Source organism: Capra hircus, chromosome 7, assembly GCF_001704415.2.
Source record: "Capra hircus breed San Clemente chromosome 7, ASM170441v1, whole genome shotgun sequence".
In the NCBI taxonomy this organism is placed as follows: Eukaryota; Metazoa; Chordata; class Mammalia; order Artiodactyla; family Bovidae; genus Capra; species Capra hircus.
Genome location: NC_030814.1, coordinates 49,726,978 through 49,748,093, shown reverse-complemented (window position 1 = coordinate 49,748,093; position 21,116 = coordinate 49,726,978). Strand labels below are relative to the sequence as shown.

Here is a 21,116-nt window from a genome sequence, read left to right as displayed (position 1 = left end):
AAAATATGTAGTTATTCCTTGTTCTAAAGCCACCAACAGCCTTCTCACCCACTTCATTCAGTTCCCCAACAGCAACCAAGCTGTAGTCAATTTAGTCAACAGTGCCACCTAGTGGGCACTGTGGGTAATTATTAAACCAGAACCACTACATCTTCACAGCTACTTCTTTACTGTTAATCCTTAGGAAAACTGCACAATGTTTTCCCATTTTTACATTTTTCCTAGACTCCATTTTTACATCTTTCCTAGCCCACATTTCCCATTTTACATCTTTCCTAGCTCAGTTAATCTCATTCTATATACCATTTCATAGGTGCATAAATTCCCTTTAGCTTTTATTTTCCTGTTCCAATTCTCTGATAAACTTCCAGAGTCTAAAAGTTTCTTAAAGCTTCTAAAAGTTCTAAGCCCTCCATCTGTTCCTGCAATAGTTGCATTTTATACATTTTTAAAATTTACTTCAAATGAAATATTGTGTTTTTTAAAGTAGTAAATGAGCTAGACTGGGAACTTAACTACAATTTATAGCCTTGTTTTCAAGTGTTTCAGAACTAAAACAGTGAACTTTTAGAAGTTAATTCACTTATAAATTGTTGGTTGTCTGCTTTAGAATTTAAACTGACCTTTTCAAACTGGAAAAGTGGGCAGGAACAAAGAGGAACTTGGAAAATAATAATGGCTCACATTTTTATAGCTATTTATGGTTTACAAAGTGGGTATGTACCATCATGTCATTTGCCCTCCCCAAAACCTTGCAAGGTCAGTATGAGTTTTCCCATAGCACAGATGAGCAAGCAAGCTTCATAGGCTTAAAGTTAAACATTTCTTAAGTAGCAGAGCAAGAGCTCAAACACAAGTTTTCAGGCTTCAATCCCATTGTTTTTCCACTACACCATATTTCCTCTGGGCTCACACCCACATATATTAAACAAACTACTGGTGCAATTTGGTGAAGCAAGGGCTAAGTAATTTCAACTTGCCTATCAAAGCAATGGAGGAAATATTTCCCAGTCCAGGAAAAGACAGGATGCTCTTTCCCAGGTCCTTCCTTGAGCCTTCGCACAAGATGGTCCCAATGCTAGAATGTTCTACGTAAAAGAGTGGCCTAGCCAAAACTTCAAACTGTGATCTGTCCTATCTTGGGGAGGAGAAGTGTTTAGAAGAAGAATTAAGCCTTGACTTCACTTTATAAAGGGTCTTAGACATTTCATATGTCTATAATCAGTTTGGACCTACTTTCACAGAGACACACTAATAGGATGAAAGACGGTGACATTCTTCAAACACCTTTAAACTTAAATCCCATTCCTGACCACACCGCTGCTGGTGGTCATAGCAATATTTCTCTACATCCTGTAATTATTTAAGGAAGACCACACTTAACATCGCATTGCACTTGTATGCCCAAAAAGGTGTTCATTTCCACAATTTTTAACACTCCATGTTGGCATTCTTCAAGATTCAGTACACTGGGAACCTCAAAAGTTTAATGTGTCCCAAGGCACTGCCCACCTTTTAGCAATCCTTTCTCTCCTTTTCCTAGGTGATTTTTAAAAGATCTTTATTATTTCACTCCTCTTTTACACCATTATTGGCATAGTGTCTGGTCCACTGTCTGGCTCTAGAAGGTGCCCAGGAAAGACATGTTTAATGAAGAAGATAAACCCAAAGACACGAAATGGATGGCGGCAGCAGGCAGAGATTTTTTACTCTACTGTTGAAAAACATTCTAACAGTTTGGGCAGTCTGAAAATGGACCCGGCTAGAAGTGCGGTAGTAAGCTTCTCATCACTAGCGGAATGCAAGCAGAGCTCAACAGTGCCTTGGTCTGGGCAAGGGTGGGATGCGCGCGGGCACCGGCATGAAAGGAAGCGTGAACCGGCATGTGGGTCCTCCAGTAGCCCCTCCACAGAGGGGCGCAAGGACTTGTGAAAAGCAGGGCGTGGCAAGGGTGTGTGGGGATGAGGGACACCCGCGGCCGAGGGGGCCAGGCGGGCTCCGGGTCTATTCCGGGAGCTGAGCGCAGGGGCGGGCGCGGGCGGGCGGGGGCGCCGGGCGAGCATCCTGTCGGGGGAGGGGACGCGCGGAGGGCGCTCCCGCGGGGCTGGGGCCGGACTGCAGAGCGCCGCGCCCGCCGCTGCCAGGCCCGCCGGAGGCACCGCGCCCTGCTCTGCTATCACCGGCGCCATGGACCGAGGCCGGGGTAAGAAGAAACGCGGCGCCCACGCTTGTTGCTTTGCAGGGCGGTAAGGGGAGAACCGCGCGATCTAAAAGCCAGAGGAGGAGGCAGAGACTAGCGGGTTGGGCCGGGCCGAGGAGTGTGGGGGCGAGGAGGAAGGGAGAAGCAGGGGGCCGAAGACCCGGCGCTGTGTGGACAGGTGCCTCCTGTGCCTGGGCTGCTAGGGGTCTGCTAGGGGGACTCATGTCCCGGACTTGAGTTGCCTCCAGTGTGTGAAACCAGTTTTCATACACTCGGAGCCTTAACTTCATGAAAGATCCCTAAAAGGATTCCTGAGGAAGGGAAGCTCCTCTCACCCCATCCCAACCCCCTCCACCAAGGGTAAAATAGAGTTAACAAGTCACACTCTTGAAAACAACAGGGCGTGTTAAGCGCCTACTGTTCACACGCTGAGAAGCCCCAGGAGACAAGTGTGTGCAGCTACCCAGGGTGTCGGGAGGAGGAGCTGCAGGAGTGCCTGTGGGTGCCTGCATGGGTGTCCGAGCCCTGGCTCTGAGCCCGACAAGCTGTGTGACCCTAGCCCACCCTCTTTCTCTCTGGGCTAGTGACAAGGTTGAACTAGATTGTTTCTGAGACCCCTTCTTACCTGGACAGGTTGAAGAGTTGAAGAGTATTTAAGAAAGTTTCACAGACGTGGTGGTGGTGCTTGTTGAAACTGCAACTAACATGAGCATAGAGAGAGCATTTATGGGGGGCGCATTCATGGGAAGCTGTGCTTAAATAAAGGCCTGGAAAGTGGCTTGCTTGAACATGGGGGCAGTGACAAAGGCTGGGAACCAGAACACCAGTGTCACAACGCCCCACCTCTGGGAACTGAGGAGACCACAGGTGTGAACGCACCTGGTAAGCTGGCAGGTGCTGCCAACTTGACAAGCATCATTATTCTTGTTATTGTTAGTGTTAATGGAAAATTCCTCCCCTTCCCAACATAGTCTTACACGCTTCCCCCATCTGCCTGTTTGCTGCACTGAGACCTCCAAGGGGAAAAAAGGAGTGGCCAGGGGTGTGGAAGTAACGAGGAAGGGCACTGGGGGCAGGGATGTGACCCAGAGCAGGTGTCATGGGAACCCCCCTGCACTCCTCTTATGGGTACAGCCAGAGTTCAGAGGGCTGCAGGGGACCTCAGACTTCCAATTCAAGGTGCTGGGGACAGCTTCCCCAACCACACCATCTCTAGCACAAAGTGCTGCATCAACCCTTTCCTATTAGGAGTTGGAAAGTCAGGCAGAAAATGGGGGGGCTTCTGGTTTGGCTCTTTGGGGACCAAGGCTGTGATCTATAAAGCAGTTCTTACCTGTTAACTGTCTCCTGGACAAGTGTGCACAGAGTATACACACTTGTCGGGGAGAGAAAAAGAGAACAGAGGTGCCTCTAATGTCCCCTATCCCCATCTCCCACACTATACGTTTAAAGCAAACAGCACTCCCCTCCACCCCATCACACCCCGCATGGTGCCAAATACCACCCTGTCCCCAGTACAAAAATCCATACCTAGCCTACCCAGAGTTGTAGAAAGCAGACTATCCCTGCTTTGACAGACCAGCTTAAAATGCTTAATAACTGATACCTCACTAAAGAAGGCTGCTTCTAGACCACTCTTGCTAGGATGCCAGACTTCCCCAGAAATCTGTTAGTACTCAGAATGCTCTAGGGCTCTGCCCCTCCCCCCTGCTGCAGGCCTTCCTAGCCTACTTTCTTTCTCCTTCATAGCTCTTGTCACGATGTACCATTCCTCTAAGAGTCAGTTATCCGACTACATGTTTAGTGTCTACCTTGCCTGTCAGATGTAAGCTTCAGGAAGGCTGGGAGTGGATCTGGGCAGCCACCCTGCTGACAGCAGTGCCCGGCACACAGTCGGTGCTCACTAACAGTGGCTCAAGTAGTTCACTAACAACATGAAGCACACTTTCTAGTGCATCCCAAATTGAACAGTTGTAATGCTGATTTTGAAAGATACATACCACCAAATACTCACATCAGAACTGTGCTTCGTGACTTGCAAAGGCCTTCTCAAATGCAAGCGCAGTGGATGAGGCACACAGGACGAGGTCATCTGTCTAGAAACTCAGTGGTCTACCCTGAGAAATCACTGCAAAAACTGTAGGAATTAAAGCAAACGCAACTGCACATGAACTAGAATACAAAGTTTGTGTGGGTTTTTAAGGTGATATGTGAGTCTTTACAAATCATTCTCGTGGAAATTTGTTGTGCCCATATCCCCAGGAGGGTGTGAGCACTCTCTTCTGTTGTCAGTTCATTTCAGTCGCTCAGTCGTGTCCGACTCTTTGCGACCCCATGAATTGCAGCACGCCAGGCCTCCCTGTCCATCACCAACTCCCAGAGTTCACTCAGACTCATGTCCATTGAGTCAGTGATGCCATCCAGCCATCTCATCCTCTGTCGTCCCCTTCTCCTCCTGCCCCTAATCCCTCCCAGCATCAGAGTCTTTTCCAATGAGTCAACTCTTCGCATGAGTTGGCCAAAGTACTGGAGTTTCAGCTTTAGCATCATTCCTTCCAAAGAACACCCAGGGCTGATCTCCTTTAGGATGGACTGGTTGGATCTCCTTGCAGTCCAAGGGACTCTCAAGGGTCTTCTCCAACACCACAGTTCAAAAGCATCAATTCTTCGGCGCTCAGCTTTCTTCACAGTCCAACTCTCACATCCATACATGACCACTGGAAAAACCACAGCCTTGACTAGACGGACCTTTGTTGGCAAAGTAATGTTGTTAGGGAGGTTTTAAGAAGCACAGGTCTCATTTCACCCTTATACCTTCTGTGTGAGGAGTGAGACTGTCATGCCCAGGGAAGGAAGCCACACTTCACTATTAATGACAGTAACAACTGAAATCATCAGGGTATTATCATGAGCCAGGCAACATGCTCAGCTTTTTTCATGGCTTGCCTTGGAACAAGCAATGGGACAGGGCTATGATTGGGTACTATTGTTAATCCCTACCTCACAGGAAGGCAGGTCTAGCAGTGTATTAGTCAGCTAGGGCTGCCATAACAAAATACCACAGATTGGGTGGCTCAAACAACCGATTTATTTCCTTACAGTTAAGGAAGCTAGAAGTCCAAGGTCATGGTGCCATCTGGGTAGATTTCTGGTGAAGCCTCTCATCCAGGCCTGTATATGGCAGCCTTCCCACTCTGTCCTCACATGGCCTCTTCCCTGTGCACAGACAGAAAGAGACAGAGATTGCTGGTATCATTTCCTCTTCCTAGAAGGTCATCAGTCCTATTGTATTAGGGCCCACCTTTATGACCTCATTTAACCTGAATTACCTCCTTAAAGGCCCTATCTCCAAATGTCATCAGAGCAGGGGTTAGAGTTTCCATACTTTGGTGTATGGATCTGAGGTGGGGGCACAGTTCAATCCGTAACAGCAGGATTAGGGCACTGACATTAGCTTGTACAGTCACTCATCATGTGAGAGACAGAGCTGGGTTTGAACCTAAGTCCTGATCTTAAACTGGCTGCTGGCTGACTGCAGGTGACCTGCCCAAGCCCTAGAACAGAACAGGGCTTGCACACCGCATCTTCTTAGCGCATGTTCGGGCTCCTCCGTCACGCCACAACCATACCGTTCAGATCTTCAGTAGTAATTACAGCATAAAAGCTCGGCATCAAAGTCAACTGACTTAAGAATGAAAACAAACCTAAGAAGTAGGATTTCTCTTCTAACAGGGTATGTGTCTTCCCATGAGTAAAGGAGGATTCATATGATGCAGTAACAGACACAGAAATGACTTACCTTACATTATAAGGAAATTCCTTCCAGCAGGACTTCCCCAGTTCATGAACATCATACAAAGAGAATCAGCCACTGGGGAAAGTAACACCGTCATTATAGACTAATGACTGTGGACACCACCTTCTACAGAACCAATCACTTAACTCTTTATCCTCACATAAAGATAAAATATGGATACTGATGATACCTACTTCATGGGGTTGTTATTAAATGTATGGAAAATACTTCAGACAATGCCTACCATATGAGTCCCATTCAATAAACACTGGCTACAGTAATAATTGTGTTTTTTAAATCACATTTAACATAATAAAATTCTATTGACCCCAAGCTGGTCTGACTCTGAGGACACTTGAGTTCCTACTCTCTTTTAAGAACTGGGCTAGACAACTTCGTATACAACTCAAAGACAGGGGCTATGTCATAATCTCTGTATCCTGGAGCTCTTTCATGGTGCTTGTCTCTTGAAAATCCATCTGACGTGCCATAACAGAACCACCTGACAAGTGTTTCTGAGTGACAAAATATTTATAGGCCAACATGTCTATTTTCTCTTATTTATGCTATTATTTGTACCTACTGACTACAGCTGTATCTTCACAATTTTGCTTTTGTGAACTTTGTAGTGTTCTCAAGCCATCTTTGCTTAAGTCTTTGGTCTAAATTTTCCCTCATTCCCTTCTTAATGCCCAAGGTTCTGATATGCCTAGCTCATACGAAGGAATCAATTTTACCGAAGTTCCTTTCCTTTTTACTTCACAACTAGTTCTTTTTCAACTAGTTGCATTCAACCCAAGATGGGAGTTTCTTTTGCTGAATTATATATATTCTCTGGGAGATTATAATTTAAGACATAATCTGAAGCTCTGCTTTTCATTAAATGAGATTTTTAAAATTAATTTATTTTAATTGGAGGCTAATTACTTAATGTATGGTTTTTGCCATACATTGATGTGAATCAGCCATGGGTGTACATGTGTTCCCCATCCTGAACCCCACTCCCACCTCCCTCCCCATCCCATCCCTCAGGGTCATCCCAGTGCACAGGCCCTGAGCGCTCTGTCTCATTAAATGAGATTTTTATCGTTCAAGAGATGCTAAAAGAACCCACTCTTGTCTTGCCTTTGGTGGCCCAGCTTTGACATCTGTACTAGGAAAGTCACATCTTTCCTATCTGTGGCTTCCATTGGCCAAGCAGCCCATAGCCATTCCTACAATGAGCTCCCCTCCATGTCCCCTCTGTGACTCACTGCCCAATTTCTGTCCCCCAGGCTGTAAATTCCCATACCTCTTCCCTGACATCTGAGTTCATTTTCTACTCCTATCAATTACTGGTTTTCTGAAAGGAGTACACACCCATATGTTTTCTTCCAAACATGTTCCATAAAGTCATCTTTGTTAGCCTGGAGACTCAGTACGGCTGAGTGGTTCAGGGAATGGACAAACTTAGGTTTTGACCACAGCTTTCTAGCTGTATGATCTTGTATGAATTGGGTAAATTACTTAATTTTTCTGCATACCAGTTACATTTTATTTGGAGTGTCGTGGGGAAAGGCGATGCATGTAAGCTAGCACTTAGGAAGCATTCAGTAGATGATAGATATTACACTTATCAAATATAATTACTTGGATTTTAGCCACACTTTGCACTGGGTGTATGCATAGGATTTAACCTTACCCTCTTCTCTGTAGAGGGTTCTGTTGGTCACTGGGCACCACTTCCATTTCCTTGTCCCACTCAAGAGTTTTTTCTGCCTCTCCCTCAAATATCAGTTTCAAACTCTACTGCTCACATGAGTGAGTACCCTGCCAAGTAAGCCCTCCCTGTCCAATCTCTGCCAAGAGCTTATCATTATTTCATTCTGATCTTAGGTTCAGAAAAATAACTGTTTTGGGATATCATTAGCTCCTCATACCCATCTTACCCTTCTAAAAAAAAACCCTTGCAGTTGAACAGAAAAATAAAACCCCGCTGCCACAGTCTCCTGTTTCTCCCCATACACTTCTCTCCCTCCTTGCAGTCTTACTTCCAATCACACCGTCTAACGAAAGCCCACTCCTGAGAGTCATAGCAGCTTCTATTTTGTCTAATTTTTTACCTCTTCTCATTCCCATCTCCTGAGCTTCTCTGTAGCTCTTTTCTAAATGGATTCTCCTATTTGCAAAGATGGAGAAAGCATGGATTTTGGCATCAGATAAACCTAGGTTAAACAACCACTGCTCCATCCATCTGCCAGAAGCCTTTTCTGTCTCTCCTTCCCCACCCCACTCCTGCCTGGCCTCCAATCCCACTGTTATAGGTGCTCATAGCCTCGGGCTTCTCTTGCTCTAAGGCAAGTGACCCAGCTAAGTCTTGTCCCTCTAGTCTGCAAAGCAGGAAGAATGACACCCAGGATTAGGAAACTGCAATGTGGTAATATTTGTCCAGCGACCAGTGCCTGGCCCATGATAGGTGCCTGCATGCATACTCAGTCACTTCAGTCGTGTCTGACTCTTTGTGACCCAGTGAACTGTGGCCTGCCAGGCTCCTCTATCCATGGGGATTCTCCAGGCAAGAATACTGGAGTGGATTGCCATTCCCTCCTACAGGGGATCTTCCCAGTCCAAGGATCAAATCCATGTTTCCCGCGTCTCCTACATTGGAGGTGGATTCTTTACTGCTGAGCCACGAGGGAAGCCCTCGTTAATTGTTATTTCCCATCTTTTTCTCTAGCTCAGTTTTTCTTGTATGATGACTCTTGCCTCATCTTTACATTACTGCTGCAGACGACCAAGCCTCTTTTGAGGGCTGCTCTCAGTGTCCATCTTCAGCCATGAGTCAAGCTCCACTCCTGAACTGGCTCCTGCTTTTGGTGTATTTCCATTTGGAAGTCAACTCATCCTCCAAGTGACCCAAATGTGAACTCATCTTACTCACCACCAAATCAAATCACCCTTCCTGTTTCTCTTTTTTCTATTAACACAACAATGTGAAGAGCTATTGAAGGAAATGGGGCTGTTTGTGAATAAAACTAAATTTGAAGGGAGGGGGGATATGGGATCATTTCTCAAACTAGCTGTCCTGTAGAAGAGTATTAGAAAGACTCTTCAGAAGGCTATACAAGAGGTTAAACAGAGACTAACTGGGGCACAATCTGAAAGAGGCAAACAAATGAAAAGAGCTATTCAGTTTCAGAGTAAGAGGTGCCCAGAGACATAATGAAGCAAAGGCTGAGTGGACACAGATCGGGGAGTCCTAGAGTGGCTCCTGTGGGGACCACAGTAGTAGATAAATTAGAACAACTGTCACGCAAGAGGTTTCCATAGGCGTGGCCCTTTTGAAAACTGTAGAGAACAGAACTTGTAGAAGTATATACTTTACTTTTTATTCATCTTTTATTCAAATGTGTACCTATCATAGCTTTTAATGGGACTTATGAATTATCTATGCTTGTGGAGAGACTATGGGAAGACGGCCTGATACAATTAGAGAGTTATTTAAAACTATAGATCTGATTGTGCTTAAACTGCTTAGTGGTTCCTCACTGTTCTTAAAATACAGACTGCAATCGTGGTGTGGCCTCAAGGACCGCCCTGCCTTTTACCAGCTCCCTTTGGGCTCCTGCCCCTGTCTTATTGTGGACTCTCCTCACAATGGCCTTTCTACCTTTACCTGGTTAACTCCTTCCTTCTCATCCCTAGCAATCTGCTCAAATATTACTTCCTCAGAACAATCTTTCCCTGTCTCCTACACTACATCCCCCATTACAGGTAACCCTAGCACTCTACTTTTCACTGGTTGCCATCTTCACAGTTCAGTTCAATTGCTCAGAAGTGTCTATTTGTGACCCCATGGACTGCAGCATGCCAGGCTTCCCCGTCCATCACCAACTTCCGGAGTCTACTCAAACTCATGTCCATTGAGTCGGTAATGCCATCCAACCATCTCATCCTCTGTTGTCCCCTTCTCCTCCCACCTTCAATCTTTCCCAGCATCAGGGTCTTTTCAAATGAGTCAGTTCTTTGCATCAGGTAGCTGAAGTACTAGAGTTTTAGCTTCAGCATCAGTCCTTCCAATGAATATTCAGGACTGATTTCCTTTAGGATTGACTGGTTGGATCTCCTTGCAGTCCAAGGGACTCTCAAGAGTCTTCTCCAACACCACAGTTCAAAAGCGTCAACTCTTTGGCACTCAGCTTTCTTTATAGTCCAACTCTCACATCCATCCATACATGACTACTGGAAAAACCATAGCTTTGACTAGACGGACCTTTGTTGGCAGAGTAATGTCTCTATTTTTTAATATGCTGTCTAGGTTGGTCATAGATTTTCTTCCAAGGAGCAAGCATCTTTTAATTTCATGGCTGCAGTCATCATCTGCAGTGATTTTGGAGCCCAAGAAGATAGTATCTCACTGTTTCCATTGTTTCCCCATCTATTTGCCATGAAGTGATGGGACCAGATACCATGATCTTAGTTTTCTAATGTTGAGTTTTAAGCCTACTTTTTCACTCCTCTTTCACTTAAATGAAGAGGCTCTTTAGTTCTTCTTCGCTTTCTGCCATAGCTGTGGTGTCATCTGCATATCTGACGTTATTGATATTTCTCCTGGCAATCTTGATGCCAGCTTGTGCTTCATCCAGCCCAGCATTTCACATGATGTATTCTGCATAGAAGTTAAATGACTAGGGTGACAATATATAGCCTTGACATACTCCTTTCCCTATTTGGAACCAGTCTGTTAGAACCATGTCCAGTTCTAACTGTTGCTTCTTGGCCTGTATACAAATTTCTCAGGAGGCAGGTAAGGTGGTCTGGTGTTCCCATCTCTTTAAGAGTTTTCCAGTCTGTTGTGATCCACACAGTCAAAGGCTTTGGCATAGTCAATAAAGCAGAAGTAGATGTTTTTCTGAAACTCTCTTGCTTTTTCAATGATCCGATGGATGTTGGCAATTTGATCTCTGGTTCCTCTGCCTTTTCTAAATCCAGCTTGAACATCTGGAAGCTCACCGTTCATGTACTACTGAGGGCTGGCTTGGAGAATTTTGAGCAGTACTTTGCAAGCGTGTGAGATGAGTGCAATTGTGGGGTAGTTTGAGCATTCTTTGGCATTGCCTTTCTTTGGGATTGGAATGAACACTGACCTTTTCCAGTCCTGTGACTACTGCTGAGATTTCCAAATTTGCTGGCATGTTGAGTGCAGCACTTTCACAGCATCATCTTTTAGGATTTGAAATAGCTCAACTGGAATTCCATCACCCCCACCAGCTTTGTTCATAGTGATGCTTCCTAAGGCCCACCTGACTTCACATTCCAAGATGTCTAGGTGAGTGATCACATCATCATGGTTATTTAGGTTATGAAGATCTTTTTTGCATAGTTCTTCTGTGTATTCTTGCCACCTCTTCTTAATACCTTCTGTTTCTGTTAGGTCCATACCATTTCTGTCTTTTATTGTGCCCATCTTTGCAAGGTCTTTGCCATCTTCACAATAATGATTAATTATAGGAATTAATTAGCTGTTAATATGAGCTCTATGAGGGCAGGGTCCTTCTTACCTTGTTCACGATTCTTTTCCAGCATCTAACGTAATGCTTTGCATGTAGCATATGTGCAAAAAAATGTCTGCTGAGACGATGAATAAATAAAAAGAAAAAATACAAAGATCACAGAGTAGAGCTGGTAAGGCCACTTTCAGCTCTAGGATTTTCCATTTCAGTGATTCCTATTTTAGGGACAGAAACATAGACTTTGTCACTATTCATCATTTCCTTTGCTTTTACCCTTTCTGCAGGCAGACCCCCAATCCTGTTAACTGTTAATGAAAAATGTATCTTGGGTGGCTTCTTCTCCAATATCCTGTCATCTCCTGTAAGAGCTTCCTGTCTCTCCTCTCATCTCTCCAGCCTCCCGTAAGACCTATTCTCTATTTGTCTAAAGCAGTGGTTCTTGAATCTAGCTGGAAGAATCGTCATCTTCCAGGGATCCTACTGAAAATATACCCCCAGAGGTCTGGGGGTCTGGAATGAGGTTTGGGAACGTGTACTTTTTGCAAAGCTTGCAGGTGAGTCTGACGTGCTTGGTGTTTTCGTGCACAGGCTTATCAGGACCCTTGACCTTGCTCAAACACCTCCCTTGATTACTTGCTCCAGCACTGCCTTTCACACTTTTCAACCAAGTGAAATTCTAGGGTTTGGTCTGTTACCCAAAGTGGGTTCTGAAAGCTTGAAGTGTCTCATTTTATCTAAAGCCAAACCAATTTCTAATATCATCCATAACATACCTGAACACACCCCCCACCAAAAAATCTTTGTGCAGTAGACTTGCAGAGACACACCGTGTTTTTCTCAAGGTTTCTTCCCTAACCCCACCCTGCCCTCCACCATGGACTCCCAGGGTATAGGTACTCTAGCCTGAGAGGACAAACCTCCAATAAATGTGCCAAGCACACAGTGCCAGCAGAGAAGTGGATTTGGACATAGAAACAGAAATACCATGTCCTAGCGAATGGCTCAGCCACTCACTTCTGCAACATAGGTACATACATTTTTATATAGTTTTTAACTTCTAGAAGCCTTTTCACATTCACCAATTGTGTCCATTCCCACATAGTGTCGGGGTTGTTAATCATAGAGTGCTTCCTTTAGAGCTTGGGCAGCTCTGGCAGTCATGTAGGTTCTCACTCAGCAGTCACCCACAGCGGGGTCACTCTGGGCCAGAAGGAACCTGTGTAACAGCAGGGATACTCAAACAGAGAACTGACCACTAAAATCCTTTCACTGGGACCCTTTCAGCCTTGAGGTTCTCTTCAATGACTTAACTCTGGTAAAAGCCTTGTGAAGTGGTCAGGTGAGACATCCTCCCAGTTAGACGCAAAAACTGAGGTTAAAACAATGCCTCTGCTTTTCCCTCTCCCTGAGAGCGTGCGCTCAGCATCACCTCCATGAAAACAATCTGCCACATCCTCCCTGGACCTTCCCTCTGACTTTGGGTTACCACCACCCTCCTCAGTTTCAGTTCTTAGAGTATTGTATTGTACTAACTTAAATGCCTCCTCTGTGTCTATATGAAGCCTGTGCTGTGAGACTGTCTCTACATCTAATTTCTAGGGTCTAGCACATAACAGATGTTTAATAATAATTGCCAACTGAGCACTCACCATGAGTCAGGCAGTTTACATATGCACATTGAGCCATTTAGTCCTCTCAACAACCATGAAGCTGATGGAGTTTGACTTTCATGTGTATAAAATATGCCATTAATTTTATTGAGGGAGAAATTCCATCCAAAAATGTTGCCAGCAGTTGTGAGGGGAGAGTATCTGTACAATGTGTAGTTTCTATTTTTTAAAATCACAGCTAGGGCATGTATATGAATTAGAAAGATGTAAATATAACTTTGTGTTAAAAATTTTGTAGTTTATGGCAAAATCTGGTTCTGTGGTAGACTGATAAGTACAGTCCCTGTGAAAGCGTGTTTGTGGCCCGTGTCAGTGTGTGAATGCACAATAATTTGAAGTTTTGGATATATTTGTGATATTTATCTTCCCTGAGCCCTGCAGTCTCATCACCACACCTCCCAACAGAATTCGATGGGAATGTTCATCATGACTTTGCCATCTGTTGCATTTTATTTACTGTAATTTACTTTTCAGTACCTACTTTAAAATGTGTTGTACATGTATTTTTTTTAATATCCTAATTTTACAGATGAAAAGATTAAGGCCTAGACAATTTATATACCCAGCCCTGCCCACCTCCAAACCTAAGTTTTTTACCATCGCTCTCCACTGCTTGTCCATTGGAGAGAGGCATTCCCAGGTCTACTACATGAAGGACTTGCCAGATAAGCCACAAAGACTTAATAGGTGAAGATTTCAAGGTGGGAAGCAGGGGAGGGAAAGGGAATCTAAACAGTTCCAGGAGGGACAGCTTCCATCAGTGAATGGTACGGCCAAGCAGCTGGTGTGGGACATTGTTTCTTACCCTTCACACTTCTCCCACTATGGCCCTTGTAGTTCTGGCGTTTAGAATTCAAGAAACATTCATCCTCCTGGAACTGGCAAAGATCCTGCCCCAGGAGGGCCCAGGCAGGGTTTTGTCCTCCACCTAAAATTCCATTCGGGGAATCCCAGCCACACCCCAAGTGGGGGTGGAGGCGCAGAGCCTTTCAGCCCTGATCCTTCTCCCTGCACAGCTGTGAGGCTGCAGAGGGGGCAGAATGTGGCACCACATTGCAGTCATTCCAGCTCTGGGGAATTTACTGACAGAACGTCCCACAGGAGGCAAGCTCAGGGGCTTTTTATAGCCCTCTAAGAACCTAGGGGAAAACTCATCTCCTGAGAGGGGATAAGTGGGGCACGTGTCTTTTCTGGGCACCATTCCCTCAATCGTGCAATCTCAGATGCCCACAAGCCAAATCAGGGTAAGGGGTATGGCTAAGTGAGCAGTGTGGAGTGGGGAAAGCATGTTCGCTGACCAAGGTACAGGGATCCGGGCCAAATCCAGTTACTTGAATCTCCTCCTCGGCTTCAGTTTCTTCACCTGTCAGGTCGAAGTGTTATTACGGCATGGGTAGCAGTACATCTTGGTTGTCAGACCAAATCCAGACCCCCACATCTTTTTGTAAACAAAGCTGTACTGGCCCACAGCCATGTCCATTCATTATGTTTTGTCTATGGCTGCTTTTTTGCCAAAAGAGCAGAGTTGAGTAGCTGCAACAGAGGCCCACATGTGGCCTGAAAAGCCTAAAACATGTACTATCTGGTCTTTTACACAAAAGTTTGCCAACCCCTGAATTAATCTGTAGAGTTTGGGAGTGTCTGCCTGGAGTAATGTGGTGAGAAAGATTCTGAGGGTGTGTCCAGGCTGAGGAATGAAGCCCTGTCCTCAGATCATTCAAGAGTACGTACTCAAGACTAATATTTGGAAAGGCCCCAGAATGCCATTTACCAGTGTTTTTCAAACTACATTTAGCCTCAGAATCCTTCTGCAAATAAAATCTTAAACAAAGAGTTGCTCTGGGGGAAGTGGGAATGAAAATACTGAGTACAGTCCACTCCATCTTCCTACTCCCAAGGCAGCCCCCAGAGAAGCCTCCCAGACCCCAGAGCTCCATCTGCAGAACATAAACCGCCTGTCTAATCCTATGCCTCTCACTTTACAGCCGGGGAAACCGAAGCTCAAGGGGTGGTGTCGTGCCTAAGGTCACATGATGGACTCCCAGTCAGCCTTCCCCAGAACCAGTGACATGGTCAAGAGATGTCAGTGGAGCACAGAGTTCTGCTGGGGAGAAAGCCTGTCCACTGGTCTTGGGGGCCTCAGGGCTGCCACTGGCACATGACTGGCCTTACATGCCCTTGCTGACCCAGCAACCCCAGGGGTTCAGGGCTGGGACATCGCTGACACTTGCCCATGCTTCATAGTGATCTAGTCAAGACTTAGAAAACTTTTTTCTGAGACCACCAGGATCAAAAGAAAAAAATCAAAATTGAATTGTACCATATTCTTAAAAATATTTCATTGATACCAAACATACCTTTGAAAGAACATCGTAAATTTGCTACATCAATTTGTTCATTTTTTCTGTTTTCTTTTTTCAAAAAGCTATTATTTAATAGATAAAATATCTTTAAATCAGTGAAATCTTAGACTGGGGAAATTATGATAATTTATACTAAGGCTTTTTTTTGAAGATTGAATCAGATTTATTCATTTGTAGAATAAATATTTATTCTTCCTGCCCATTCTTGTTGAAGAGTTTGCAAAGGGTAGATCCAGCCGATATGAAACCAAGTGGGATTTTTTTTTTTTAAGCTTTACTTGAAGCAAAAAGAAAACTGATCTAGGGGTGTGCTGGGATGCCAGAGGGACCGATCGCATTTCCTCACCTCCAGCCAGCAACCAGCTGTAGCTCTAAGGGGTAAGAGGGGGAAGCATAGGGTTCCTACACCCTAAACCTCCTAGTGAGGCAGAAAAACTAAGACTCTGTCACCAATGCCTGTGACATGAAGTCATATCTGGTTAGTGTCCATCAAAGAGAATACATAAAGGCTCAGAAGACTCAAGGGACACTTTTTAGCCAGGAACCTCAGAAACACTGGGGGATCAGCATTCTAAGTAGAGACAACGGCGAGTAAAAAGGGGAGAGGCACAGAAGCCATGCTCAGAGCACAAATTGGTCAGTGTGCCTATAGCCCAGAGAAGCAGGCAGAGGTAAAGTGGAGCCTCGAGTAGAGCTTTATCCTCCAGGTCCACAACTGCGGGTGTGACTGGTAACTAATAATAGAGGCAGCACACTGTGGGAGCTGAGTGCACTGGCTGCGGTGTCAGGCTGCCAGGGTCTGAATCCCCTCTGCTCCTTCTGTTAATACTGGGTCTCAGTTTCTTCAGCTAAAAATGGAGATAACAATCTCCTCTCTGACTATGGGACAATTGGATTTCTGCAAGAAAAGCAATCAGCATGCAGGAAGCACACAATTAAAAAAAAAAAAAGCCAATGTTTAAACAACACTTCTATAAATGATCTCCTTTCTTTAAATGATCTCCTTTCTTTAAAAATCAGGATGGATTCCTCTCACTTCTTGCCTGCCCATCCTGGAAAGGGATGGAATTACAGAGGGAAGAAACCACAGGGAGTATAGGGAGCATATGAAGCTCTTTGATCATCTGAGTCACAAAGGAAACTGGTGTCTGGGCCCTGGGGAGCTCTGAAGAGGTGTGAGCAGGAGGGGGTTATGCTGTGTGTTGCCACTTGGGGAAAATTAAAGCTCACATTAGAGTAGAAAGGGAGAGATTAGAGAAGGGAGACCAGTTAGGGACTGCAGCAAATACTGCATATGAGCAGCAAACTTCGTAAGACTACCTCACCTTCCTGTTTAAGAACAGAAAAACATAAAGCTTCATACTCTGTCCATTTTCAAAGAGAACATGTAGAATTGTTGATCTCATGGGAGAGCAGAGGAGACATCTGTCCAGGGCTCTTCAAGACTCAAGACAGTCATTCCCGGGAACTTTAACCATCATTTTCTCAATCTCACCCCCAGCTCTGCAGGCAGGAAATCACTCTAGGCATCTACAGGGGCCTGGCCCAGAACATAATCCAGGGTTAGCACTGGAAGGCTTTTGCAAGCAAGGGGAAGGAAGGAAGGAAGAGAGGGAAGAGGATGGACTTACCACCTGGGTGGCCATTCTGAGCATAACCTTTAGCCTCCCACCTAGAATGTCTAGACTAAACTCTGGGAGATACCTGAATCCCCTGTGATTACTAACAACATGAACAACATTAATAGTAACAACCAACCTTTGCAGGAGGTCTCATGTGCTTGGCACAAACCTTAACACTTTTTCTACGTGATCTCCCTTTCTGCTCACCACAACCTTCTGACATGAGTGGTCTTATTACCTCTGCCTCACAGATGAGAAACCTGATGTCACCTGCTTGGGGTCACTGGGCTAGGAAGGACAAACCCCAGGTGTGATTCTGTGTGCTTCTCACCATAGTCACCCAGTGTCACAATTACCCACTATACTAACTCACCCCCACCTTCCTGCCAAGAGGCAATCCGCCCAGACTCAGCCACTCTCAGAAGGGATAGCTGGCTCTCTTCTTAGTTCAAATTTCTGGAAAGTTCCTACATACAGTGGACCTAATAATATGGTCTTGGAGCTGCCACCACTGGTCTGGACTGTCCTCCAAAGCCCCAGAGAACACGTCTGCCTCTTCTTGCCTCTTCCCCCATCCCCGTAAGCCCTTCTGCTCCTGGAGATGGCTGTCACAGGCAGAATTAGCGGCCCTCTCCCTGACCTGTGGTTGTTCCTCTGAATTCTGGGCTGTTAGTTCATCTCTCTGCAGTGCATCTGCTTTGTGCCCATTACAGTACTGGGCACCAGGCTGTAGCAGCAGATATTAATCAGGCATCATCTCTACTCTCACAGTTCACAATTTAATGGAGGTCATTGAACAAACTGTCTGCCCTGGAGGCTCTTAACAGGTAACCTCACCTGTCCAGAAGAGCAGGACAGGCCTCCTGGAGGAAGTGGCCTCTAAACTAATTCTCAAAGAATAAATGGGCACCGTCTAGGGAATAGGGCAGAGTTTAAATAATGACATTAGTCAGTTTGGTGTGTGTCAGGAACTGTTCTAAGCAGTTCATATAACACCTTGCTGGACCCTCATGACAGCCCTATAAGGTGTAGTTATTATTATTGTCCCCATTATTCAGATGTGGAGACTCAGAAAAGTGAAGTAACCTGCCCAGGGTCATATAGTAGCTGGAGAACAAGACATGCAAAGGAAACACCACAAGCAAACAGTAGTGGGGTGGGGTCTCAGACATTGAAAATAGGTAATAAATAGTAAAAAAAAAAAAAAAAGTTTTTAAACTCTACTGAACAGAACAAAGATAAATACACTGTTCCCATCAGTGCAGCCTGAGGCCTCTATTGATAATTTTATAATTCTTTAATCACACAAAGGTTTCTATGGGCTGAGGTTTCTATGGGTTTCTATGGTCAACCTAACCCTTGCTTTTCTGAATAGGGATGCTCATCTCTTGAATCCTACACACGTTCTGTTGTCTGATTGAGCGAAAGGGGGAGCAGATGACACACGTGTGATCATTAATCACAACATACCAATTTATAAAAACCTCCATTTACAGACTGTTTACTATCACTTTTCACAGATACTGTCAGGTGTGAGTCTCACAACAGGCCTGAGAGGTAGACAGAGCAGTTACCATCCCTCCACTTTAATGATGAGGAAATAGAGGCAACTTGCCTGAGCCCACACAGCCAGTAAGTATGGAGCCTGAGCCCTAGGTTTTTGGCTCCAGCTCCTGTGTTTTCCCCTCTACACCAAAACACAAGGAACAGTGAGAGCCAGAAAGATGTGAACCTGGCACCTATGACCTCCAGCAAGCTCTTCAGCCTCTCTAGGCCTCAGTTTCTTGTCAGTAAAACTGAGATAAGAAGAGCTCCTACCATATGCAGTTGCTGCAAAGATGAAATAAACATAATAGGCACAGAGTGTTAGCCATGGAGAATATTCTCACAGTGGAGTATCATACAGCACAATAAATGAACACAATGACACGCAACGATATGGATAAACCTTTAGCAGTATCACAGTAAGAAAAAAGTCACAAAAAATTACCAATAACATTATGCCCTTTTAATAAAGTTTCAGTTCAGTTCAGTCACTCAGTCGTGTCCGACTCTTTGCGACCCCATCAATCTCAGCACGCCAGGCCTCCCTGTCCATCAGCAACTCCTGGAGTTTACCCAAACCCATGTCCATTGAGTCAGTGATGCCATCCAACCATCTTATCCTCTGTCATCCCCTTCTCCTCCTGCCCTCAATCTTTCCCAGCATCAGGGTCTTTTCAAATGAGTCACCTCTTCACATCACGTGGCCAAAGTATTGGAGTTTCAGCTTCAACATCAGTCCTTCCAATGAACACCCAGGACTGATCTCCTTTAGGATGGACTGGTTGGATCTCCTTGCAGTCCAAGGGACTCTCAAGAGTCTTCTCCAACACCACAGTTCAAAAGCATCAATTCTTCAGCACTCAGCCTTCTTCACAGTCCAACTCTCACATCCATACATGACCACTGGAAAAACCATAGCCTTGACTAGGTGGACCTTTGTTGGCAAAGTAATGTCTCTGCTTTTTAATATGCTATCTAGGTTGGTCATAACTTTCCAAGGAGTAAGCATCTTTTAATTTCATGGCTGCAATCACTATCTGCAGTGATTTTGGAGCCCAAGAAAATAAAATCTGACACTGTTTCCACTGTTTCCTATAAGTGATGGGACCAGATGCCATGATCTTAGTTTTCTGAATGTTGACCTTAAAGCCAACTTTTTCACTCTCCTCTTTGACTTTCATCAAGAGGCTTTTTAGTTCCTCTTCACTTTCTGCCATAAGGGTGGTGTCATCTGCATACCTGAGGTTATCGATATTTCTCCCCAGCTTTTATAACAACTAAAATTTCTAAATTTTTATGGGTAAATCTAGTTGCAATCTATAAGGGAAAACAAGGGTGTGATGAATACAGCATTCAGGATGACAGACTGGGAGAGGGTAAGCAGAAGCATGAGATCATAGTTAGATGCATGATATTATTTAGATCCGGGATTCTGCTTTGAATGGTGGACTTGTCGGCGCTTACTACATTAGCAAAAATAACTGACTACATAAATAAATAAAAATGAAGCATGCATGGACCAATGATGACAGTATCTCATGAATCAAGGATTAGGATTAATCCAATTTTTGTCCAGTTGAGGTCCTAATTTATTAAAGAAATATAAGTGTTAGGCCCACATTGTAAAATGTGTTCAATAAACGTTCACTGTCATCGTTGACTATTATTATCAGCATTATTCGCAAACCCCTAGCCAGACATCCTCAGTGTCTGTTGCAGGCAATTGGTGAGATAGTTCCTCAAACTTCTCAGAATGGTAAGCCCAGCTCCATCTAGGCCTCAGACCAGGCACCCATCCTGTGAAGGGACACTAGTGGGGAGTAGTCATGAGTGGCTCACTGGTGGTTCTACCAAGCTTCGGAGATAGGGAACCTCTTTTAGAAGAAGGTGGCCAGAAAGAATTACGATGCAACAGTTAGAAGTTTAGGCCCTAGACTTAGGTCTAGGTTCTTTTTGCTACTGCAGCACACCAGGCTTCCCTGTCCATCACCAACTCGCCTTTAAACAAACAATTGTGCCTCTCTGAGCCTCACTTGGTTTATGTATAAAACAGAGGGTAAGAACAGTAACTACCTCACAGGGCCATTATGAGAATTAAATGAGGTAATCCATGCAAAATGCTTAGCATAACATCTGGAACATCACTTAAGAGCTCAAAAACACTCCCTGCCTTTATCATCCGGTATCCCAGGCCACTCCATTCAGTGAAGGAGACGGTAGGGACTTCCACCAAGCGGAAACAGCTGCCATCTTGTGTGTGAGGGCTGAGCATGTGTGTGTCACAGTTTTCCACTTCCTCCTGGAACCATTTCCTTTGTAAGCCAAACAGGGAGGAATCTGCACACAAAGGAACAATTCTGGGAGAATCCAGCCCCACTGCCAAAAGCTATTTCCTTGCCCCACCCGACTCTTGTCTGGAAATGTCTTG

At 44.9% G+C, this 21,116-nt stretch overlaps 1 protein-coding gene across 2 annotated transcripts in view; it reads left to right on the top strand.

Annotated features, from left to right (window-relative positions):
* The window catches only part of AFAP1L1 (actin filament associated protein 1 like 1), a 67,492-nt gene continuing 48,462 nt past the window's right edge, over positions 2,087 to 21,116 (top strand). For both annotated transcript variants that reach the window (XM_018050180.1, XM_018050179.1), the window contains exon 1: positions 2,087 to 2,203. In XM_018050180.1, the coding sequence (XP_017905669.1) occupies positions 2,188 to 2,203 (16 nt within the window). In that variant the 5' untranslated portion in view covers positions 2,087 to 2,187. The remainder of the gene's footprint in view (positions 2,204 to 21,116) is intronic.